The sequence below is a fragment of the Clarias gariepinus genome, chromosome 20 (genome assembly GCF_024256425.1).
Source record: "Clarias gariepinus isolate MV-2021 ecotype Netherlands chromosome 20, CGAR_prim_01v2, whole genome shotgun sequence".
In the NCBI taxonomy this organism is placed as follows: Eukaryota; Metazoa; Chordata; class Actinopteri; order Siluriformes; family Clariidae; genus Clarias; species Clarias gariepinus.
Window position 1 is genome coordinate 17,900,502 of NC_071119.1, and position 25,842 is coordinate 17,926,343.

Sequence of the window (25,842 nt, forward strand, 5' to 3'; positions counted from 1 at the left end):
TGCATCACTATGCCTTTACTTGTGAAAGTTCTGGTAGCTAAATGTGAATGATAAAGTTTATATGCATTGCAATTTTGACTACACAGTCTTTTTTTTCAGAAACTTTTAGCAGCATACTGTATTTGAGGAAATTGTTTACGATATCTGTCGCTAAACCTTCATGTATAAAAGATCTGTTAAGCGCCACGGCTATGTGTTTTTTATAATGTCGTTTTAGAAACTTTTCAGACACATGACCCCTGGGGGGCTCCGTAAAAGTTAATGCACCAGAATTTTAGCTATACAAATTATAAAAAAAAATAAATTAATTAAACAACGCATCTGGGGGGAAAAAAAACTGATGTCCTTTATAATTTTGTCTTGTTTTCTAGTAGGTGTGTCTGCGGTAAAAAAACTTAGCTTGATAATCATCTTAAGGCTGCAGTCAACCCTGTTGCTTGTGCACCTTTTTCCTATCACACTTTTCCCTTCCAGTCAACTTTCCATGAATATGCTGTGTACCCTACTTGTGAAATATACTGGACAACTGACAAGTCAGCAGTCTTCCCTATGACTGTAGTTGTACGTTGTACTAAACTAGAATGGGAGAGACTTGGTATTTATACTGTGTAAATACTAATTTACTCTTAAATTTAAATTACATTTTAAGATACTGGATTCTAAATTCAATGAGCTGTAATAATTAAAATTAAAGCAAAAAAAGCTTGAAATATTTTAGTTTACATAAAGAATCTAGAATGAGGTTTGCTTTTTTAAATTAAAATAACGAAGAAAAGGCTTTCCCACAATATTCATATTTTTGTCATACAGTGGGGCAAAAAAGGATTTTGTCAGCCACCAATTGTTCAAGTTTTCCCACTTAAAAAGATCAGAGAGGCCTGTAATTTATTAACTTTTAGAGACAAAATAAGAAAAAAAAAATCCGGAAAATCATATTGTAGGATTTTTAAAGAATTTATTTACTTTGTTATATATCCTTTGTTGGCAATGACAGAGGTCAAACTTTTTCTGTAATTCTTCACAAGGTTTTCACACACTGTTGCTGGTATTTTGGCCCATTCCTCCATGCAGATCTCCTCTAGAGCAGTGATGTTTTGGGGCTATCACTGGGCAACACAGACTTTCAACTTCCTCCAAAGATTTTCTAAGGGGTTGAGATCTGAAGACTGGCTAGGTCACTCCAGGACCTTAAAATGTTTCTTACGAAGCCACTCCTTCGTTGCCCGGGTGGTGTGTTTGGGATCATTGTCATGCTGAAAGACCCAGCCACGTTTCATCTTCAATGCCCCTGCTGATGGAAGGAGGTTTTTTACTAAAAATCTCACGATATATGGCCCCATTCATAAAGGAAAGCCTTTACTTGAATCAGTCTTCTTGGTCCCTTTGCAGAAAAATAGCCCCAAAGCATGATGTTTCCACCCCCATGCTTCACAGTCGGCATGGTGTTCTTTGGATGCAACTCGGCATTCTTTCTCCTCCAAACACAAGTTTTTGGTTTCATCTTACCATATGACATTCTCCCAGTCCTCTTCTGGAATGTTCCAAATGCTGTCTAGCAAACATCAGACGGGCCTGGACATATCTGGCACAGGATTTGAGTCCCTGGCGGTGCAGTGTGGTACTGATGGTAGCCTTTGTTACTTTGGTCCTAGCTCTCTGCAGGTCATTCACTAGGTCTCCCATGTGGTTCTGTTATATTTATTCAGTTTTTGTGATCATTTTGTCCCCACGGGGTGAGATCTTGCGTGAAGCCCCAGATCGAGGGAGATTATCAGTGGTCTTGTATGTCTTTCATTTTCTAATAATTGCTCCCACAAATTTCTTCACACCAAGCTGCTTACCTATTGCAGATTCAGTCTTCCCAGCCTGGTGCAGATCTACAATTTTTTTTCTGGTGTCCTTTGAAAGCTCTTTGGTCTTGGCCATAGTGGAGTTTGGCGTGTGACAGGTGTATTTTATTTTAATAACAGATGCCATTAATACAGGTAATGAGTGGAGAACAGAGGAGCCTCTTAAAGTTGTTGTTACAGGTCTGTGAGAACCAGAAATCTTGCTTGTTTGTAGGTAAAACCAATACCTATTTTCCACCATAATTTGGAATTGGTAGCTGACTAAATACTTTTTTCCCCCCACTGTACTAGCATGACATACATAATGCCAGTTCTTCCCAAAAAATGTCTTTAAAAATGTATAGCTTATAGAAAACTTGTACTATTTGTCCGTTTGAGGTCACCTCTATACCACTGATAAAATATTGTTTCAGGATGTAAAGGATTATAAAGTTTAAGCTTTTTTTTTTTTTTTTACTAAATTTAATTCATTTAAAGTTCTGTAAATTAATTGATTGTGAGCTTATCGATGCTCTAAGGCTTTTTGTCTTTTTTGTTTCAAGACTTTCCCAAATTCTCATGCAAATTCAACATTAACTGAAGCTTTTGACCTGCATGTACAGAATTTTACGTATTGTGCTTGGCATGATGTGCAAATATACCGCTTAAAGTGCACAATAAAGTGGCCAAAGTTAATGACAATCTTTCAAATAAGTACACTAAAGCTTGGAAAACTCAAGACAAATAAAGACGAGACCAAATATAAAGACTTATTTATTTTATTTTAAAAAAGGGGGGGGGGAGATTCTTTTTTTATTTTATTTGATAATACAAGACTACCAATCCAGAATGAAGAAAATGGTAATAACAAAAAGTGTTCACATCACATTTGTAAATTGGTCGTCAACCTCTTTGTCCATCCCTCTTTTATCCCCTTACAACCCAACCCCCCCAAAAAACAATAGGGGATTTAGGAATCAAAATGAATCTATACAAACTCATTCAATCTGATATATAAGAGTGAAACATGGGGAAACTGCAGATGAAAGGACAAAGTGACAGAAATGGAAGGAATATTCTAACAAAGCAGGAAAAAAAAAAAAAGGTACACCAACACTTTTTTTCTATGGGTAACAAAAGAAAAAAGGAAAGATGAAATTTACAAGAAAAACCTCCTTTATAAACTCACGCGCACACAATGCCAAACAGGAATAAAAAGATGAGAAATACGCAGGCTGTCATTCTGCTCTCTGCATCATTTCTTAAACACTCACTATCCAACACGACTAAAGGACAGAAACCTTTATTTACAGCGTGTGTGACAGAGAGACAGCAAGAGACTGAGACAGAGAGGAAGGGGTTAAAGAAACCACGATTTGGCAGTGCAGGGGTATGTGCGTGTCTGCATGTGTGTTGAAAATAGTTCTAATGCCGCCGTTTCTTCTTGCTGCTTGGAGGTGCAGCGGGTGATCTGCCCTTTCTTTTCCTGTTTGCAGTATCATCGTCCTCATAGTGACTCTCTCGGTCAGCTAGATAGACAGAAAAAATAGGATTAATATATAAATAGGCTTTAGCACTTTGAAGATATCCAAGTGTAAAAGTAGAGCACTCACCTTTTCTGGCCTCTTCCTCCAGTTCATCCCAGTCTTTACCACTTTCCTCTTCACTGCCCAGAGATGCACTGTACTCTGGAATACAGCAATAAACAATGTTTTTATAAGCAAAAATCAAATGTTTAGCAGGGGGGAAAAATGACAATGTTTTCTATACAATGCTGTTTTTTTAATTTTTTTTTTAATGTAGATTAGCATTTGATGTGCTAAAAATGTAATCAATCCTGAATAACAAAAGGTAAACACTAAAATTACAGTTTGAAATTTTATTGACTTTTGTTACATTTAAAATATTTCCTATTTGGTCAGATTATTTTTATGGGACAACTTACCAGAGTCTTCTGTCTCTGAAGAGTAATCTTCATCACTGTCTTCCTCCTCTTCCTCCTCCTCATCAGCTGAAGGGTTGAACGTCTCATCCTCCTCGGACTCCGAGTCCTCCTCTCCACCGCTTCCCTACGAGCACAACCCTCATGTTAATAGAAAATCCTCCACTGCATTCAGCATGATTTTTTCAGACCATCATACCATCTTTAGTTTAACGATCACCTATCCAAAGAACATATTTAACTTTTGCATACTTTTTTGCTTCCACAGAGCCAAAACTGCTGCTTTCTAAAAGTGACCATTAGAGATCAAAAGAAACATCGTCACCCTTAGTAAATTCGACACCATCACCAAAGAAATTAAAATGGGACACGCCAACTAGATTAATAAACCTATAAGAGAGTCAGCAAACACTGACCTCTGCTGGTCGGAATTGGTTTATAATGTAAATGAGTCATGGCAGTGAAGTCAACACATTGTCAGTAATTAGGACGCAACACTACTGCTATTGCATAAACACTAGATATTCGAAGGGTGAATTTATTCAGTTATGTGATGCGATTCTTTTGTGTGGATTGTGTGTGTACTTTCTTTTGTATGTCCACACATTATATTCTTTTAAAATAAAATTTTAAAAGTATATACAGGTACATGTTCGCATTTGAAGTAGTAAAATGTTGCAGTTCCTCCATAATCCTATAGGTGGTGCACTCTAAACTATTCACACAGGCAGGCAAGCAAAACATCCTGTGCAATATGAGCGAATATCTTTAAAATACTTTAAGAATCACAATTCAAATTGTATTGGTAATCCCTGGTGATTAACTTGGCTTTACTCAACCACTTCTCGCTCACCTCACTTTCAGGGTCGAGGAAGGACCAGCCGCCCTGCTCAAAAAAGCCCTCAGGATCATCAACGATCGTCTTCATGATCTTGGTCCAGTTCAAAGACTGAACTCCTTCTGTGTACTTGATGTCACATGAGCTAGAAGGAAGGGAAAGTGTTAGTTTACCATAGAATGAAGTATATCTAAATAAATATATTAAATCCTTTAATATTCCCATTGTGTCCTAATATCAAGGTGAAAGTATTCACAAAAGCAATGGTGGCAAGTGTATCATCAACTGGTGGGGAACTGTTTTGCTATTGCTAATCTAGAAACTGCATCAAACACTAGAGTCTTTTCTGTTGGTGAGAGCAGAATGCCAGGTCCAATCCAAATTCAGAACACCATTTATCGAAGTGCGCATGTCAAAACAGGACCATTTGCTGGATTTTTCTTTTCTAACACAGAAAAAAACTGCAAAAAAAATAAATAAAAATGTGGCATGAACCGCAACCTAATTTAACACGAATATGTTGTTACAGCGTGATTTGCAATAAACACAAACGCCACAATGTGTAAAAATAAATAAATAAAAACTGAACCTACTTGAGCCACTCTTTAATCGGATCAAGAGAGTTAACCGGCACTGCGTTGATCATCGTTACTTTCTTGTTGTAGTCTTTGTACACGATGACGACGTCAAAGTTCTTTAGATGAAACTGCACACGCTCAAAATGAACAAGTTCCACTTCATCCAGGGTCACTACGAAAGGAGGCTAGAGAGAGAGAGAAAGCTTTCATTACTGGTCTGCAGAACCACATCCAGGCATTTTTTTTTTTATCGACTGTCCATAAATTAGAGGACTAACTGTAATGCAATCACCACCAGTTAAAAAAAATGGACAAGTAACAGCTTATGCGACTTCGTTCGTTAATACAATTAGCTAATAAAGAAAATAAATTAAACCTTAGCTTATAACAATTTGTGATTTATTTATTTATGACATGATGTGCTAGACAGACAGACACTTTTTTTTTCTGGTTCATGATGTTATTCAACGTTTGTTTTACTTGTTGCACACTCACCCATTCAGTCACATTGCAGAGTGCACTAGACGTCGGCTGTAGGAGACAAGTGCTTCTGTAGGGGGCACCCTGGAACCTGCACAAAAAAATCAGTTTGATACCAAGTTACTTACAGGAGGAAGTGTTATATCATCATCCTTGGCTCATGGCTTGTTTGGTCTCCTCACCCCAAGTCTCGGAATGGAACCTCGAATTCAAGCTCCTCCTTAGTAAGAGTCTCTACTTTCTCAATGAAGTTCTTAAAGGCCGACTTGAGTTTGTGTCTCATCTCGCGCTCCATCTGTTCGGCGTACAGGTCATCTCGGTCGTGCATGTGCTGGTGCTTGCCCAAGTCTGTGGTGATCTCGCCCACTTCCGTGTAAAACTGTACATCCGTGTGCCGTTTCTTCCCGAACATGATGGCGTTCTGGAGATTAAAGAAAGACTTAAGTGACTCAAGCCAACCCATGTCATTTAGGCACTGCTCAACCAATGTGGCTTCCACGCTGATTTTTCAGGGTCATCTATTAATTTATCAGCAAAAGCATTGCCATAATAAACTGGAAAAACAGGGTATTTGCTTCTTTGAAAGAACATTTTATATTATATACATATTCCTTTAAAGAATCTGTGTGTGAGAATGAAAAAAATTAATGATGTACCTTGAGGTGAAAATGCAGGACGATGATCATTTCTCCATCACATGGCTGGAATATGGCGTGCTTGATGTTGTTGTACAGAATGTCCACTTTATCACCGCGCACTGATGTGAAACGGAAACCTGTAAAGGGACAGACACACAAACATTAATATGTAAAACATTAAAACACTGGGGGATTTAAAAAAACTATGAAATTATGCAACAATAATGGTCAGTTGTTAACTAAGGACATAGCTCTTGCAAAAAAAAAAAAAACATTAATGTCTTGAGTTGTATTATTTAGAATTACCAAAAATAACAAAAATTAAATAAAATCATGAGAATCATTTGGACGCCTTCAGCACTGCTTCAGGAACGACCATGGAGTTGGAAAGTGATTTTAAACTTTAGAGTGGTAGTAAAGGGATAAGCACACAGAGCTGTGCAACCAATGTTAAGGAAAATAAATAAACCACAAAAGTTGAACAGGCAGGTCAGTGATCAACCACCCAAGCATTTAATCTAATCATGTTGGTAATACAGCACTCCCAAAGTCTTAAGACATGCAACACCCCTGAACATTGCTGATGATTATGAGGATGTAATAAAGCACACAAAAACAGTGCACTTACACTGGAAAATAATATGGATTAAAACTATAGTATGCACAATTATAAAAAAAAAAAAAAATGTAAATAACCTGTGGATTAGATGGCGTTACCGTCTCACAGCTGCAGGACGTCTGATTTAATACTTAGCACACCAACAAAAGTGGAATAGTAATTCATCACTACTGCATCACCAAGGGTCAAGTTTGGACAGAAAGGTGTGATTTAGAAAACATCAAATGCCGTCAAAATCAAATGTCGGGCTAAACTACCGCTAGAAGCCTCAATTAAAACATCCAGAAGCGTGTATGAGCATGAAAGGGGGAAAATAAAAAAAAGTCTAACAGTAAGTGGAGAAAGATGATTTACTGTTAAATTATGAACATTTCTGTTCTTTTGTAACATACAAACCTGGCTATAAAACTCACTCGGAGGATGGAATAATAATTATAGGCCGTCTTATGGACAAAATGCTCTGCTTTTCTATTGAGCTTTAGAGTCATAGGTTTATCCCTAAAAGTTACGAAAATCATGTACAAAGTTGTTGTTTTTTTTTTTAAGTAAAAGTTTCCTCTCACCGTTAGTGTGCGCCTCCAGCGAGCCCTGCATCCTCTTCTGGGCGATGTTGGGCCGGATGTAAAGGTCTTTGAGTTTGGGATTACTGCGGTTCAAGTTGATGACTAGCGAGTCCTGCTTGACGATGCCTTCTTTCTCCTTCTCCTCAGCCTCGCGCATCTTGTAGCGTTTCTGCACCTCCTTGATTATACGGAAGGCATTTTGCAGGTTGGTGGAGGGAACCGACGTGTCGCCTGGAGCCTTCAGGTTGGAGGCACGGTACGTACTGGAAGGAAGCACATAAAATTTTACAATATAATAAAAAAATGTTTATTTAAAAAAAGCTGTTTAATCTTTTTCTCTTATCACAATCACCAAGCAAAAACTTGTTCATTACACGCAAAAAAATGTTTTATAAAATAAATTAAATTTTAATTTTATAAAAAAAAATAATAATAAAAAAAATAAAAATAAAAGAGGGTACGCGTGGCTCCGCCCATATGCCGATCCTGCTGGTCTACCATCAGTCTCACTGTGGTGAATCATTAGACTGGAGATTTTCATTCTTAAATTCATAAATCAGGATACAGATTTTTTTTTTTTTTTTTTTTTGCATTTTACAATTAACTTTACATTTACTTCTTATAGTATGCAATCAATATATATATTTTGGTTTATATTAAATGACCATTCATCGCAAATTCGTATTGTATCTTAGCATTTTTTTCCCCTCCTCTATTAATCTGTTCTTCACTTTATTCTTCTATTCAAGATCTTCAGTTAATTTTTAAAGATTTAGAGATGCTGATTATGTGCATAAACATTTCCTTGAAAAGTGTATTTTCAAAACAATACAAACTTACAACTGAAACGTCCATATTAATAGTGCTGCTTTTAATGTTACAACGTACTTGCTACACAAAATCTGTCCACTAGATGGCTGTACATTTGATGTTTCAGGCGTCATTATAAATGCATCTGATTCGGGATTTCGGTAGCTTTGAGCTCAGCCTGATGTACATGCTTCCCCCCCGGTACCGTTTCTTCAGCCAAACTATTTTTAAACTTAAAAAGAATAAAAGAGAACTGTGAGCTCACATCTCTTTAACAAAGGTGGCCTCAGGGTTGGGGAAGGTGTTGCCCTCGTGCCTCCCCAGAGAGCTGCCAGGCACGAAGAAGTTTATTCTCAAGTAGGTGTAGTCTCCCTCGACTGACATACTGATGTTCTAAATAAACAAAACAGGGGGGGAAAATATATATATTTTGTCATTTGTCAACCTGAAACTGAACAGGACTCAAGTGAGAAAACTTGGCAGGAATGTCACAAGTTACACAATTCGCATCACTACAAATTGATTATTTAAATATGACAAAACCTTTTTACAATGGTTTAGAATTGGTTAAAAATAAATAAATAAATAAAGCTTTTGTTCAGTAAGAAGTCCTTATAATGCTACACTATATAGTTTAAAAAGAAGCTAGCCAGTTCGTGCAGATTTTCTTCAAATTAAATTATGACCTTTTTTCTCAGAAGAGACGCTCTGTAAACAATACCTTAATGGTGGCGATGTGAAAGGGCGTTGCAATGCCGAACACCGGCATGACGACAGTCTCGTATTTCTTGTCGATATAAAGCTTCATATCCCGAATGTCCTTCTCACGCGGCATTTGGGACACGCTCTTGTAGGAGACGTTTGACTTTCTGGCCCTGAGGATGTGAAAAGGTGAGACATTGCTCTGGAATTTATAAAGACAAACTACATGGTCATCAAAAGCTGCACAGAGATTTAACTTAAAAATCCCCAAGCAGTAATTTTTTTTATATTTAGCTCAACGATATAAAGACACATTTCGCTCCTACTTTTGGACCTGCTGTTCGCCCTTCTGTTCTGTTAGACGCCTCTTGGCCTCTTCGTTCATCTGATTGGCCAGTTCCCTCTGATGTGCTCGCCTCTTCTCTTCTGCTGTCATCTCATTCTAAACGTTAAATAAATACATTTTTTATATTTTTACTTATATGATAGTGCTGTGTGCATTTTATTTATTATAAACACACACCGCTTTACACACAAAAAAAAATAAGAAACACAAATCTTACCCTGGTCCTGTCAGCCAAGAGGGCAGCACGAGCTCCTTTACCCAGCAGTTCTTCAGCGTTATCTTCTTCCTCCTCTTCATCCTCCTCATCATCATTCTATAAAGCAGAAATAAGCAATAAATTGTTAAAAAAAAAAAGTGAATTTTGGATGTGATCCCTTTAAAAAAATAAATAAAACAATGTAAAGTTAAATAGGTATACAGTACCGCTGAATCTCCTGCAGTGCTAGAATGTAAAATACTGATGTTACCCCTGTATGTAGTGTAATTTATGTAAGCGCGCTTTCTTTGGTACAAGTACTGTAGGGTAAAAACGGTAATGATTCATCATCCCGAGCCACGTTTTCCTCTAAAGTACTAACAAAATTATATTTTATATGGAAATTAAGCTAAATTTACATTAATATTTATGTTACAAATCAGGAAATTATATCGTTCTTAACAGTATATTGGTACAACGCATAAAAAATTATATATTGCCACAAAAAAAAGGCATAAGTTGGAGGATATTTACGGTTTCCATTACAATTATTAGTTAAGTTCTAAGAAAAAAAATCTGCCAATGACTGAGGCTGCGAACTCTGAACCATGACTTCAAAGTTTTTTGTTTTGTTTTTTTAAGTTACCTTCTTGCATGCAGGGACATTTTGGAAAAACATTCATCCTCTAATTAATGCACGTACCTTGAGGAAAATTCCAACGTTCTTGATCTTCTTTTTCACTGGTGTTAGAATGATGGCTGGGTCCTCCTACAAAATATTAGAAAAGACCCAATTTACACCCAAGCAGGCAGATCGAAACACACTTGCAGGGATTTCTGCATTTCCGCCTGCATTACGATTATGCCGATAACCACAGCAACCGCAAGCTATCGTTAGGCGATAAAAAAAATCCACTAAGTTATTATCTCACCTCATTGATCAGAATGGTGTCTCCGATGAACAGGGCATACTTCTTCTGCTCGTCCTTCTTCCCTTCACTGTTTATTAGGTCAGCAAAACCCAGACTCACACTCAGCACCATGCCTACACACATTCACACCACCGTCAACGTCACGAGAGAGAGAGAGTGACCACAACATCAAAGCGGCATGGAAACCAGCACACTACATAAAGTTCAACCAAGTACACCAAGACATAAGCTTCAGCTCTCTGATTTAGATACATCAATTATATACACACAAAATACATCACAATAGATACACTATAGTGCCAGAAGTATTCGCTCCCCCGCCTTCATGTGCATATGAACTTGAGCAACACTACGAGACAGGCCAACATCAGTGTCCGACCTCAGACTCACAAATGCACTTCTGGAAGAACGGTCAGAAATTTCCATAAACAAACTCCTTAACCCTGTGGAAAGCCTGCACAGAAGAGTTGAAGCTATTAAGAACTGGAAGTTCATATGCACGTGAAGGTAGGGGCGTGAATACTTTTTGCACCATATTTAGTGTATCAAATTTACATGAAAACACATCTCATGCAGATTTAACAAGAATAAACCATATTTCTTCCTTCCAATAACAGGAACAAGCTAATTTGAAATATAATATTTTTATTGGTTATGAAGCTTGCCTAGAAACAAGAATAAAGGTGTTTTTTTTTTTTTTTTACAAACAGACATAAGAAAACGAGCACAAAATGAAAATCGAAATAAGTTTGCTTATGTAATTATTTGTGAAGTTTGGGTGTACACAAACATGTATATGTGGCGTTGACGTCAAATACATGTTAGGTTCATCATAATTGTGTACATTGATTTTTTTTTCCCCCTTTGAATTATACAACCTTGGGTCTTTTTTTTTTTTTTTTTTTTTTTTAGTTTAATTCCCAGTTGTAAGAGTTTTTCGGGCAAAAAAAACAACATGCAAGCACTAGCCTTTCACTTAAAAAAAAAAAAAAAAAAAAGCCTCATCTTCCTAAGCCTTGTGTGCATTTTTACCTCTCTTCAATTTGTACTGGTTTTTAGCATTCAGGACCAGGGAGCCTTCCCTAAACTCGATCCCCATGGCAAAGCTGAAACACACAGCACAGCATATATAAAGTGTGTGAAATAAGGACTAGATAGAGTCGATGCTGTATGTTTCGAACTAGGCTTTTGTAACTGCTATTTGGGTTCCTAATATAAGAAAAAGTAAAAAACAGAGGGTTCATAAAAATTGGTTTAAAAATAAACAAACAAAAACAACTAATATCTTATGATTATTATCTTAAAGGAACGGCTGCGTCATAACGTTAACGTTGCACCCACTGAAATGTGTATGGCTTGTGGTCCTGTTTTTACTGTGAACTCACCCCAAGTTCTTTGTGAGCTTGCTGACCAGGTCCGGTTTCTCCTTTTTGACATAATCCATGACAGCATTGTAGGCATCGCAAATCTTAACCCCTAGGGTTCAATATACAGAAAGTTTAACAACAATCCAAAAAAAAGAAAATAAAAATAAAAATCAGCGCACATCTCCTCACCATGCTTGAGCTCTTTGAGTAGCTCCTCCTCCACCTGTAGGAGGAAGTTGTAGTTGTCCTGCATTTCCTGAGGTGGGTCCACCATGAGCGTACGCACCAGGTTGGAGCAGTAGGACTTGTAGCGGATGCCCATCGCGCACGTTATTGCCCCAAAATGCATATGATTCTTGTCACTGAGAAAGAACGAGAGAGAGGGAGAGAGTCAGACATATTCCCGTAATTTTAGTAAATGCTGATTTTCTGTAAATTTACAAACGGATCATGTCTCGGAGCACATTCTCACCTGACCACGCTAAATTTGAGGCTGTAGTTACCACCACTCTGGATGATAGGCGGGTAGCACATCTCCACAGTCGAGGGATCGACACCACCCAGGTATTTCCTGTCCTCGATGGCCTTCTCGACAGACTCGGCCAGCCGACTGTGCTTCACTTTCTGTTAACGAATAAACAAGGTTCGTCACAATGGATGTACTGGGAAAGCCAACTGACGAGTATATACACTCTCCAAACACCAACACTTCTTGATAAATAGGGTAACAATTAAAGGTAAATATCTATTGGACATGCATGTGACTTTTTAAAGGATCTAACAATTCCACACTTCATCTTCACTGCTGTGTCTTTTGTCGTTTACACGTCAAAAACAACAAAATTGTAAAATAGTGTGTATTTAGACACAAGAAGACAGATCGAGAAGAATCAAGACAGAGAGACAGAATGAAAAATCAAGACAGATAGAGGGAAAAATCAAGACAGATCAAGAGAGATCGAAAGAGACAAATCAAGACGAATCAGGAGAAAAACAGATCAAGACGAATCATGACAGACAAATCAAGAGAGAGAAAGACAGATGAAGACAGGCAGACACTCCTCACCTCATCTGCATCCACAATCTCCATGACCCTTTCCTTGAAAAACTTTGTGAAGACATCACTGGTGATCGAGGCTGCTTTCTTCATAAGGGTCAGCTCTCCATCCTCCTTCACAGCCATTGTATACGCCACAACTGCACTGATGTCCACCTAACAAAAGACACAGACAGACAATGAAGCATGACTATCTCTGTAAATATAAACCATCCTCATTCCTTTGCAATAATTCCTTATTTCTGGTCCTCTTTGCAATTGTTCTCACCTTTTCCAGGCCCTCTGCTGTGAGCATGTCATTCCAGCTCTTCATGTACTCTCCGGGAAACTTGTCCTTGATGAAGACGCCCACCGTTTTCCCTGCTTTACTGCCCCGGATCGCTTCTATCATCTTCTCAAAGTTAGCTTTGTTACTTTCATTCTGAAAGACCAGAGTTAGGGTTAGATCATCTCTAACAATGATAAAATTAATACATATTACTTCAGCTTACATGCACATACCATCAGGGCCGTGTAAAAATGTGACAAAAAATAAAACTGGTTGTCTAGAAACTAAAGACATGGGTAAACGGTCATTAAGACTATAGAATATTCTCTCTGCAACTGCACAAAAGATTTTACTTGCTCACAACACACACAATATAAATATACACATATCTATGCGTGTGTGTGCATATAAATAAAATGGTTACTTTATCGAAACTATCCTCATTGTAACATCGCCAAGGACAACACATCACAGCAGAGCGTCACCTCAGACAGCGAAATAAAAAAAAATTCAAGATTTTCTTCTCTCTTTTTTTTTTTTAAGTACCTTTTCCCGAACCAAGAGTGTGATGGGTGGGATCCCATTGGCGTTCTCATTTCCTTTCGTGACGGCCACTTGCTTGAGGAAGTCCAGCTTCTTTTTGCTGGCCAAGAAAATAATCTTGCTCTCGCAGAACACCATGATGGTGTCGGTCAGCTCGTAGCCAAATAGCCATGTCTGTGTGAAAGCAAAATCATTTCAAACACTTAAGACAATAAGTAAAACCTCAAAATACAACATATGGTGTAAAAAGTACAAAATAATTTCATTAGAAATGTGTGGGACCCTCAGAACCCTATCTCTGAGCTCCTTTATAACACATGATCGAGATGAACATAAAGTCTGTGCATCTGTGCTACATTTATTAGGGCCCAAGTCCTGAGGATCCCCCCCCCCAAACCCTTTTGGGCTTTTTTTGGAGTCTTAACAAGCTCAAAAACTCACGAAAATTAGCAGACAGATTGGATTTTGCTGCCATTAGGATGCCCGAGAGTCACGGGGCCCCCACACGAGATTTTGCTGCATAGCTCATACACACTTGCACGTAGGCACCTGAAACTCGGTACGCATTTAGAGCTTATTGAGCCGAACAACTTTCGTCATGGGCTCAAATCAACAGAAGGTCAAAAATGACATACTTCTCCTAGAGGATTTATACGCTCGCCACCAAACCGAGCCCATGTGATCTAAAGACATTAAGGATGCAAAATCTTAGAGGGATTTTTGATATCTCAAACAGGTCAGGCTTGACAATGCCTTAAACTCGCACTGAAAAGTGGTTAATAACTCTGTCACGTGCAGCGACATCACGTGCGATGCTTTTTTCCAGCATCTGTGGCCTATTCTACACACGTACACATCACAAATGTTAATCACATATTCACACACAGAAACACACATCACACACATGCACGCCAACAATTCACGTCTTACACACGCATCACACACACTACTAATACACACATCTGTTAACAGACACCACACGCACAAAACACGTTTACTCATCACACAGACTGACAAACCCACACGTCACACACACCTGTCTCTCTCTCACACACACCAACGCAAGTTGTGCGATGCACCCAGACGGCAATGGCTTTTTGTAGGTCTTAACACGATAAAATAACACAGATTGTGCAGTGCGCCCGGGTGGCGATGGTGCAGGGTGCTTGGGCCCGCTCATCGTTGCTTGCAACTATATAAAAAGCTTGTCTTGCATGAAAAGTGAACAGTTAGAAGGCCGGTGCACCTCCATGCCTCAGTTTGGATGAAATAACCCACCATATACACTATATGGACACAAGTATTTTGGCAAGCCTGCAATGACCTTGCATGCAAATACCTATACATTGTTCTAGTGCATCCCAAAGGTGCATGATTAAGTTAGGATCAGGGAACTCATCAGCCAAACCGAACTAATCAAACCTTGTCTTTATAGTGCTTGCTTTGTGCACAGTCATGTTGGAACAGAAAAGGGCCTTCCTCAAACCATTGCCACAAAGTTGGCAAGATGTTATGCTGTAGCATTACGATTCCCCTTAACTGGACATAAGGAGCCTGATTGAAACACCTGAATTTAATAACAGGTTTGGCCAAATACTTTTGTCCAGGACGTACAGACAATGTGAATGCATGCACATGTGGAGATTACCTCGAGGGCAGTGGACTTAGCATACACAATCTCCTCATCCACTCCAACAGACACCACGATGGCATCCACCTTTCCAAACTCATCTTCACCTTTCTGTAAAAAAAATAAAGAAAAAATAAAGAACTGAAAACTCAAATAATTACAGGTATACTACTAATGGAATGGTTTTAGAGGAGACAGAATGAATAATATTGTAAATAAATCACTCATAACTAAGTGTAGCTAAATTATTATTATTAGCATTGCATCAATTGAGGAAAAATGGCGTTTTAGTAATCATTTTCCGAACAATACCAGGCCAGAAATTATGACGAACATGCTAACTCTACTAGTTTAGCCTGCTAAGCTAATCAAGTTACTTTATACAGCAGGAAGGATGCTAAGCTACGCCACTGAGCGCGTGCTAGCTATGTTAACTAATTAAAAAATATATATCAAAAAACAGATTCAACATAATCAACTTATTAATGTAAAATTAAATAAAAAACGAGAAAACTCCCTCTTACACATTTTTTCTGTGTAAAAAAAAAAGTAGTAAAAAAAAACCTCGCATAGCAACTAGCATGCTAAGCAGCAACCAGGACAGCGTTAGCATTCATGCTAACTGATTAAACGCTGTCTTGAGAAAATGAAACGGGGAATAGTTAATAATCAGGAAAGGTTAAGAATATATTTGTGCAGCCTATACAATCGATTTGGTTCATTTTTGACGCTGCAATAAAGCTTACATCATAACATAAGGTGTAAAAACAGGCCTGTGAATTTTCCCTCCGTCCAAATTTGTTTTATTTTTCTTTTACCTTCCAGTTACCGTACAGTCGTTTAATCCGGCGGTAGTAGGCCTCCTTGTCCAAGTTCACAGTCATCTCGACCCTTCAGCTCTTTGCACAACTAAAACTCCAGGACAGAGAAATATGAGAAATCTCCGCTTTACGCCTCCTAACAACAAAAAAAAAAAAACTCCGGAGTGTTAGTGCTTGCCTTGTCCTGCCTCTTATTTATATATTTATTTATTAATTGACTCACTCACTCTATTTATCTAGCTATTTACGCAGGGTGATGCCCTCGCATCCGTATTTCTTCCTAAAACTCCGTTTTTATTGTTTAAAATCTGTCGCTCTTTTTCCTCCACACGAGCCGCCGCCAGCTAATCAGTCGGAGTGAGCTAGCTCCATGGCTAATTCAGCTGCATAAATACCGCCAAATGCGCATGCATGATGTTTCCCCGCACAGCAAAGCAAGCCACGCACATCATCATCATCACTGCTGTTACCCCCCCTCCCTCCTCATGCACATGCTCCTTCTGTAACAACCACTTCCCTTCTTCACTTCATATTTCACTTCAAATATCGAACACTAAACCAGTTTTCATCCCAAACACCTCTTCTGTGTATGCTTTGTTTTTTCCCTTCACACCCATGGGAAAAAAAAATATATATCTCTATATATCTATACAAATATAATATGTAATAACGATGCAGAATTTTTTATTTTGCTTATTTATTTATTAACACAATGCTTGTAGCATTTTTATTTATGTAAGAAAAACATGCACACATGTTAATATGTTCATAAATTAATATCCTGCGTAAACATAAAAAACAGCGCCCCTAAACCACTTTGATAGTACTTAAGCTCCTCCCATCACGCGAAAATTTCCCGCCTTTCCGAGGTTTCCCGCCAATACCTGTCATTTAAAATCTCTCTCTCACACGCTCTCAAGATTCAAAGCTACTTTTTTGGCATGACGAATATTTTCATTTTCACATTATCAAAGCTCAGCGATAAGTCACAAGCAAATAACAGAAGCAGAATAATTTAAAAAATAATAATAGGGTAAATAATAAGTAAATAAATGTATATAAAATAAATACAGTACAGACGTTTGGACATTTGGACATTGAGAGAGATTTTCCCACTCTTTGTCACACAAACATACACACTCACAGAAAGAAGGATATACAGCAGAACCTCCGCATACAAATTGAATTTGTTCTGATGGTGAGCTCTTAAGGTGAAAATTCTTATTGCAATACGAATTTTCCCATATAACAATGTAAATGGTAATAATTCCAGCCATAAAAAACTTTTCCCTATATTACCAATTTCTAATAATAAAATCATATTTTGCATATAAAAACAATCAAAACATTTATAAATAAAATGTTAATGAAGTAAAATATGAAATAAATAGACGTTAAAATTAATTAATGATTTCTCTTAGCACCGTTTGTTTTTCTAGCGATCATTTATTTATTATTTTCCACTGAAAGTGGCTCCCTTTTGTTCTTGCTACCATCCTTGATAACTTTCTTGGGACCCATGGGGCTATGTCTTCATTAATCTGGCATAAAATGGAAAAAAAAAATTAAAAACAATTGTAACATTTGTAAACTCACTTCACTTGGCTTTCCACTGGCGCAAACAAGTTTTGAACGGCTCATGGAAGTGCTCGGTTCTTGCAAAAATTTAATTCTTAAGGCATTCGTACAAATAGTTTCCACTTTAAAGTAGAATAATACCATAAACACTCTGGGTTATAAAGAATAAGCTGTATCTAACTAAATTCAAATACGTCACTAGGCCTTTACACATATACTACTCACAATAAGTTAGGGATATTGTGAGAGACTTAATGGATGTCATACATACAGTGTTTGTTACACTTCAGACACCTCATTTTGTGTTTTTCATGTAATGGTCTCATTGTGTACAGGTGTGCCTTATATTGGGGCAAATCCCAAAAGACAACCTTTTTCAATGTGGCATCAATTTCAACATTCTGTGGGTTCATTCAAACAGCCATAAACACAAGACATCACTTAACGGACGAGCAGCGCCACCTGGCCGTGGCGCGCCTTCAGGTCATCAGCAGACTTGCATCAAGACACAGTACTACTGGCAGAGTTCATGACAGACCCAGGAGTGGAGCCCTACGAGTGACAGACCGCAACGATGACCTGTACTTAAGGACCTATGCACTTAGACATCGTTATGCCACACAGAAACCATTCGCAACCGACTTTACCGCTTTGGCTTGAATGCCGGTCGACCGTTGCAGGTAACTCCACTGACACCAAGACTCGCCGTAAACGTTTGCAGTGGGCACAAGACCATGTGACCTGGACAATGCAGCAGTGGTCCACTGTCCTGTTTACTGATGAGTTTCATCAGCGTTGCTGGAGAAGGCGAGGTGAGCGATACGCTGAGATCAACATGGTCCCTAGTGTTTGCTTTGGTGGAGGAGGTACAACAGTCTAGGCAGGCATCATGAGTCGACGCAAAAAAGATTTGGTTATCGTAAATGGCTCAGTCACTGCACGTTCTTACCTCAGAGACATCATAGAACCCATCATCATCCCCCAATTCCGCCAGCACACTCCCAACTTTCTGTTCATAGATGATAATGCTCCACCACATCATGGCAGAATTGTCACAGCTCGACTTCATGAAGTTGGAGTGCCTCATATGGTATGACCATCAATGTCCCCTGACCTGAATCCCATAGAGCGCGTCTGGGTCCAGTTGAAGCAGAGACTGGATGATCATACCTCACCCCACCTTGACCTGGCAGAACTGCGTGTAGCACTTGTAGAAGAGTGGAATGCATTGCCTCAGAACATCATCATGAGGCTAGTGAGGAGCATGAGACGTTGCTGCCAAGCTGTCATTGCAGCAAATGGTGGAAATACGCGCTACTGACATTGTCAATTTTTGTTATTTGGGGCTATCCCTGTTATTGTCAAAATATTTAGGGTAATAAATATGAAACTAATGAAAATGGTGTTTCTTCCCATACATTATTAGTAATATCAAAGGAAAGTTTACTTATTTCATTTAAATTCAGAGCAAATAGGAAGAGCACTCATGTAAATAACAATATCCCTAACTTATTGTGTATATATATATATATACAGTGAGTATTTGATCACTCTCTGTAAAAGTTCTTTTACTTAGAAATCATGGAGGGGTCTACAATTTTCAGCATAGGTGCATTTCCATTGTGAGAGACAGAATCTAAAAAGAAAAATCCGGAAATCTCATTGTATGATTTTTTTAAACAATTTATTTGTGAATTGCTGTGTCAAATAAGTATTTGATCACTTGCTTATCATTCAGATTTCTGCCCCTTAAAGACCAGTTATTTTGCTTGTAAATAGTCCAGTTACACTCTGCTTATGATTCTAAACTAGTAACACCTGTTTGAGGCCGTTAGCTGTCATGAAGACACCTGTGCACCCCACAATTAGCCAAAGTCTAAGTAGATACATGGGGTATCAATGATGCTAAGAATGGTGAAGCATCAGCCCAGAACTACACGGGAGGAGCTGGTCAATGCCATGAAGAGAGCTGGGACCATCGTTTCCAATCAGTAATACACTAAGACGTCATGGTTTAAAATCTTGCATCGCACGAAAGTTTTCCCTGCTTAAGTCAGCCCATGTCTAAGCCCGTCTGAAGTTTGCCAGGGACCATCTGGATGACCCAGAAGAGTCATGGGAGAATGTCCTGTGGTCAGTTGGGACCAAAGTAGAACTTTTTGGTCTTAACTCCATTCGCTGTGTTTGGAGGAAGAAAAATAATGAGTATCATCCTAATAATACCATACCTACAGTGAAGCATGGGGCTGGAAGCATCATGCCCTGGGGGGTGTTTTCCTGCACAGGGGACAGGACGCCTGCACTGTATTAAGGAGAGGATGAACGGGGCCATGTATTGTGACATTGGGCAAAAACCTCCTTCCCTATGGACTATTAAAAGCAAAATATGTCTTTGAGGGTCAGAAATCTGGCTGATAAGCAAGTGATCAAATACTTTTTTGACACTAATTCACAAATAAATTGTTAAAAAAATCATACAATTTGATTTCCGGATATTTCTTTTTTGACTCTGTCCCTCACAGTGGAAATGCACCTATGCTAAAAATTGTAGACCCCTCTATAGTTTCTAAGTAAGAGAACTTGCAAAAAAGGGTATATACAGGTATATATATATGTTTGTTGCTGTACAAGCAATTTTCTTTGAACATGGTTCTTTGCACATGATGTTTAGTTCAAGTGTTGTGATTGTGTACAGACTAATGTCAGATAAAAGTTATCTAAAAAAATATCATGCATTTTCATGCATCTTCTATACCACGTATCCAGTATAGGGTCATGGGGGCCTGAAGCCTATCTCAGTAGACTTTGAGGCAGGGTACACCCTGGACAGAGTCCCAATCTATCACAGGGCGCACACATATTTCCTTTTAGGGCATTTGGCAGACACATACATCTGAGCAATTGAGGGTTAAGGACCTTGCTCAAGGGCCCTACAGTGGTAACTTGGTGGTGGGCTTTGAACCTGTGACCTTCTAAGCAGTAGTCCAATACCTTAACCACTGAGCTACCCCTGCACAGAACAGCAGGCAAATTTTGGGAACACAACTTAGCCTAATCTTCACGTCTTAGGAGGAAACCCACCAAGCATGGGGGGTAAATGCAAACTCCAAAGATGCAGGCCCGAGACGGAAATTGAACCCTCGACCGTGGAAGTGTAAGGCCACAGTGCTAACCACTACCACTACTAATCAGATAACAGAGTGATATACACTATATGGATTTGGCCAAACCTGTTAATTATTGAATTCATATGTTTTACTCTACTCAGACTCTTAATTATTCTAAGTAAAGGACATCTTGAATGATGCTATGCTTCCAACTTTGTGGTAACAGTTTGGGGAAGGTCCTTTTCTATTTTAGCATGATTGTGCCAAAGGAAAGACTATTAAGACATGGTTTGATGAGTTTGAAGTGGAAGAACTTGACTGGCCTGCACAGAACCCTGACCTCAACCTGACTTAGCACCTTTGAGATGAACTGGAGATGGCAAGCCAGGCATTCTTGTCCAACATCAATGCCTGACCTCATAGATGCCCTACAGAATGAATGAGCACGAACTCTCTTAGAAACATTGAAAAATCTTGAAAAGGAGTAGAATCCAAGAAGAGTGGAAGTTGTTAGAGCAGTAAAAGAAGGACCAACTCCATAATAAAGTATAGGTATTTGGATACAATGCCATTACAGGTTTGGCCAAATACTTTTGTCCATATAGTGTGGTTTAAGAAGCTCAAATCTGTTCCAACAATGCCACATGCACCAAGCGTGTTCATGGAGACATGGTTTGGAAGAAATTGATTGTCCTGCACACAGTGTCCAGGCCTCCTAACCCAACATCACTAACACTCTTGTGGATGCACTGAAAAAATCCCTATAACCAAGTTTTAATAAAAGTTTTTTTCTGGTTAATAAAACAGCAAATTCAGAAGCAATAGTCAAGTTGGGCTCTTGGCCATGTAGCGTACATATAGATACCATGACTCTAGTGATCATTGTAGTAAGACTTGTCATATGACTAGGGGTCGACTGATTATCGGCTTGGCCTCACTCCTTCCTAATAATTAAAATCAGCCCTGAAAAAAACATTTGGTGACCGCAACATATTGGGGAGACTGTATCTAGTTTCTATACTGTTTATAGTCAAGCTAGCCGAACAGCTATCCAGTCAAAATGCACTTTTTTTTTTTTTTTTTTTTAAAGTTTTTGCAGTTCAAGATGATCCAGTTCTAAAATGCAAGTTTTAGTGTTTTCTCAGCCCCGAAAGCCCAACAGCGTCTCTTCTTTCTGAGAAGACTGAGGAAGGCCCAGCTTTCACCACTAATCCTGACCTCTATAGAGGGACTATTGAGAACATCCTGAGCGGCTGCATCACTGTCTGGTTTGGGAATTGTGCCATATCGGACCGCAAGACCCTACAGCGGATAGTGAGGACAGCAGAGAAGATCATCGGGGTCTCTCTCCCCTCTATTAAAGGGATCTACACCATAGCTGCATCCGCAAAGTCACCAGCATTGTGGCTGATCGGACACACCCCTCTCACACACACACTTCACACTCCTGCCATCTGGAAAATGGTACCAAAGCATTCGGGCACACACATCCAGACTGTGCAACAGCTTTTTTCCACAAGCCATCCGTCTCCTTAACAAAAAGGGACTGAACTGATAAACCCCCCCCACACACACACATACATTATCACTCAGCTTAACTCAACTACCTCAAAACATTGAGACTGGACTGACTAATCAACACAAGCGCAGACACACTGACCTACATATCGTACACACAAATCTGTAAAGGCTTCACTGTTTATCTCTTTTGCACAATATTCATTACTTTTTGCACCAATTCCTCAATTCTTGCTGCTGTGTTAAGGAATGTTTAACCATATTGTAAGGATGTTAACCTCAACACCATATTTTATGTTCTGTTATGTCGTGGATGTCGCACTGTCACTTTGTTGTTGCTCGTTTGCACATTTGCACGTGCACTTTATGTTGTCTGTAAAACCTGTAGATAAGTCTTCCTTAGTTAGTTAGTTTTTGATAATTTATGTTGTAATTTATGTTAAGACTATACTTGTCTCTGCTAGCCTGCTAACTAGGCCACTTAGTTAGCTAGTTTAGTTTCTCTGTTAATTTAGGTTGTAAATTTATGTTGCATGTAGCACCTTGGTCCTAAGGGAATGTTGTTCCGTTTCACTGTGTCCTAACTGTATATGGTTGAAGTGACAAAGCCTACTTGAACTTGAACTACTTGAACTGAACAGAGCATACTTGATTTAATTAATTGGCAAGTTAACAGTCTTTCCTTAATAGCAGTCGGTGTGACAGAGCAGGAAAAATATTAAAACACGCAGCAGGGCAGGTTGTTCTCCAGGACCAGGGTTGAGAAACACTGCTTTTAACTGATTCTAATGGTACTAATTATGGGTTTGGTCACTTTTTTTTTTTTTTTTTTTAAATATTTTTATTGAAAAAAGGAAAACAATACAGTACTTGCAGTTACAGACATACAATTTACCTTTCTTCATTTTTCTAAATAAATATATTTATATATTATAAAAAAACAACAACTAAAAAAAACACTCAAAAAACAAAAAACACACACCCCCAATTACCCCCCCCCCCCCTCGTCCCACACGGCTCAACACAACCACCAAACATATTACATAAATATAAAAGTAACAGTTATACATTTAATCAGGCAATACCTCCAGGCTAGTAAAATAAGAAATAAAAGGTTGCCAATTGTGGTAAAATTTGGTTGTACATCCTCTTAATGTATATTTAATTTTTTCAAGTTTTAAAAAAAACATGACATCCTTAAGCCACTGGGAGATAGTAGGATGTTTAGCAGATTTCCAGTGCAACAATAATAGCCGTCTCGCTAATAAGGATGTAAAAGCTATGATATCCATTTGTGTAGAATTAAGTGTAAGTGAGCGATCAGGAATCCCAAATATAGCAATTAGAGGACAAGGTTGGAGAGTTACCCCAAGAACAGTTGACATAATAGCAAAATAACCCGTCCAGAAATCTTCTAGCTCAGGACATAGAAAAAACATGTGGCTAAGGTGACAGGGAGAGCCATGACATTTATCACATTTGTTTTCCACATCCGGATACATCTCAGAAAGTCTAGACTTAGAGAAATGTACCCTGTGTATGACCTTAAATTGAATAAGTCCAAGACGAGCACAAGAGGTGGAAGACCGTACCCTCGCTATAGCCTGTTCCCAGGACTCCTCATGTATTTGAATTCCCAGTTCCCCCTCCCATGTAGACTTAAGCTTAACATTTGAGTGGGTACTAAGAGACAGGATAGAATCATAGAGTTTAGAAATGGTTCCTCTATGATGAGGAATAAATGATATCATAGTTTCCCACTGCTGTTCTGGAGGTAAAGAGGGGAAATTAGGGAAACACTTGGCAACAAAATTTCGAATTTGAAAATAGCGAAACAGGTGGGTAATGGGGAGACCATAACGAGATGACAAATTGGCAAAACTATCGAAAACACCATCCACATATAAATATTTAAATTGTTTTATACCCTTTTCACTCCACACTGAGAATGTCGAGTCCAAGAGTGATGGTGGAAACAAATGGTTATCATTTAGAGGACCCGAGGAAGATGCCCTTACAAATTTATAGTGCCGTCTAAACTGAAACCAGACCTTAAGTGTGTTAAGAACCACCTGATTATCAGTATACATAGAGGGTTTTATAGGTAAAGAGGAATAGAGGAGAGCCGGTATAGAAGAACCCTTACAGGTTGATAGCTCCAATTTACACCAAGAGGATCCAGAAGATTTTAACCAGTAGCAAAGTTTATGGATGTGAGCAGCCCAGTAGTAAGCTAGAAAATTAGGTAATGCAAGTCCTCCACTGAATTTGCATCTCTGCAGTAAAGTTTTACGAACCCTAGGTGGCTTCCCTCCCCAAATGAAAGAACCAATAATCTTGTCCAGTGATACAAAAAAATGTTTTGGCAAAAATAAGGGAATCGACTGAAACAAAAATAAAAATTTTGGTAAGATATTCATTTTAACAACATTAATCTTACCGATTAATGAAAGGGGGAGATTACCCCATCTTTGAATATCAGATGTAACCCTTGATATAAGGGGAGTAAAATTAGCTGATTTAAGGCCAGATAGAGAACGAGTCACATTAATCCCCAAGTATTTAAACCCCGATGGACTAAGATGAAAGGGTAGATCGGACTGTTGAAGTTGACATGCTGACGTATTAATGGGAAAACACTCACTTTTCCCCAAATTTAATTTATACCCAGAAAACGAGCTAAAATTCTCCAAAATACCTAAAACAGCAGGGATGGAGAGTGCAGGATCGCTTATATATAACAACAAATCATCTGCATACAATGATAATTTTTGTTCAATTCTATTACGAATGATTCCCTTGAATACAGAGGAAGATCTCAATGTGATGGACAGAGGCTCGATGACGATGGCAAAGAGTAAAGGTGACAAAGGGCAACCTTGACGACATCCACGACCCAGAGCAAAATAATCAGAATAAACATCATTAGTATGAACACTGGCTTTAGGGGACGAATAAAGAAGCCGAATCCAAGAAATGAATTTATCGCCAAATCCAAATTTCTTTAAAACTGCAAACAAATACTCCCACTCCACCCTATCGAAAGCCTTTTCAGCATCCAAAGAAATCACAAATTCGGGAAGTTCAGATAGATGCTTTGAGTAAATAACATTAAAGAGTGTACGAGTATTAAAAAACAATTGACGTCCCTTTATAAAGCCATTTTGCTCTTCAGATATAATACCAGGAAGCACATCCTCTAGACGAGATGCAATCACTTTAGCCAACACCTTTGCATCGGCATTAAGCAGAGATAATGGCCTGTAGGAACCACAGGAGGTTGGATCTTTGTCATTTTTGAGAAGGAGTGCTATAGTGGCTTGTGTGAAAGTTGGTGGTAATGAACCCCTTTTCAAGGATTCATTAAACACAGATAAAAGCAATGGTGCCAATTTACCAATAAATGTTTTGTAAAATTCAATTGGAAACCCATCAGGGCCTGGGGCTTTATTAGACTGCATAGCTGTAACCGCATTTGAT

The 25,842-nt window shown here is 38.6% G+C and overlaps 1 protein-coding gene across 2 annotated transcripts; it reads right to left on the reverse strand.

Moving 5' to 3' along the window:
- Window positions 1-2,592: 2,592 nt before the first annotated feature.
- supt16h (SPT16 homolog, facilitates chromatin remodeling subunit) lies at window positions 2,593-16,614 on the reverse strand. 2 transcript variants are annotated; one of them, XM_053480131.1, is made up of 25 exons: window positions 16,387-16,614; window positions 16,157-16,295; window positions 15,357-15,449; window positions 13,712-13,882; window positions 13,166-13,318; window positions 12,907-13,053; window positions 12,313-12,464; window positions 12,030-12,202; window positions 11,859-11,949; window positions 11,506-11,579; window positions 10,474-10,586; window positions 10,245-10,310; window positions 9,563-9,658; window positions 9,326-9,441; window positions 9,019-9,172; window positions 8,563-8,690; window positions 7,488-7,750; window positions 6,324-6,442; window positions 5,850-6,088; window positions 5,683-5,758; window positions 5,203-5,372; window positions 4,625-4,754; window positions 3,775-3,898; window positions 3,443-3,517; window positions 2,593-3,358 (listed from the first exon to the last, which is right to left on the reverse strand). In XM_053480131.1, exons 2-25 carry the CDS (start codon window positions 16,220-16,222, stop codon window positions 3,255-3,257), a joined length of 3,093 nt encoding a protein of 1,030 aa, XP_053336106.1. In that variant the 5' UTR covers window positions 16,223-16,295; window positions 16,387-16,614; the 3' UTR covers window positions 2,593-3,254. The 2 variants fall into 2 exon arrangements, with proteins under 2 accessions (XP_053336106.1, XP_053336107.1); XM_053480132.1 differs by having other exon boundaries at window positions 16,157-16,614.
- Window positions 16,615-25,842: the final 9,228 nt, after the last annotated feature.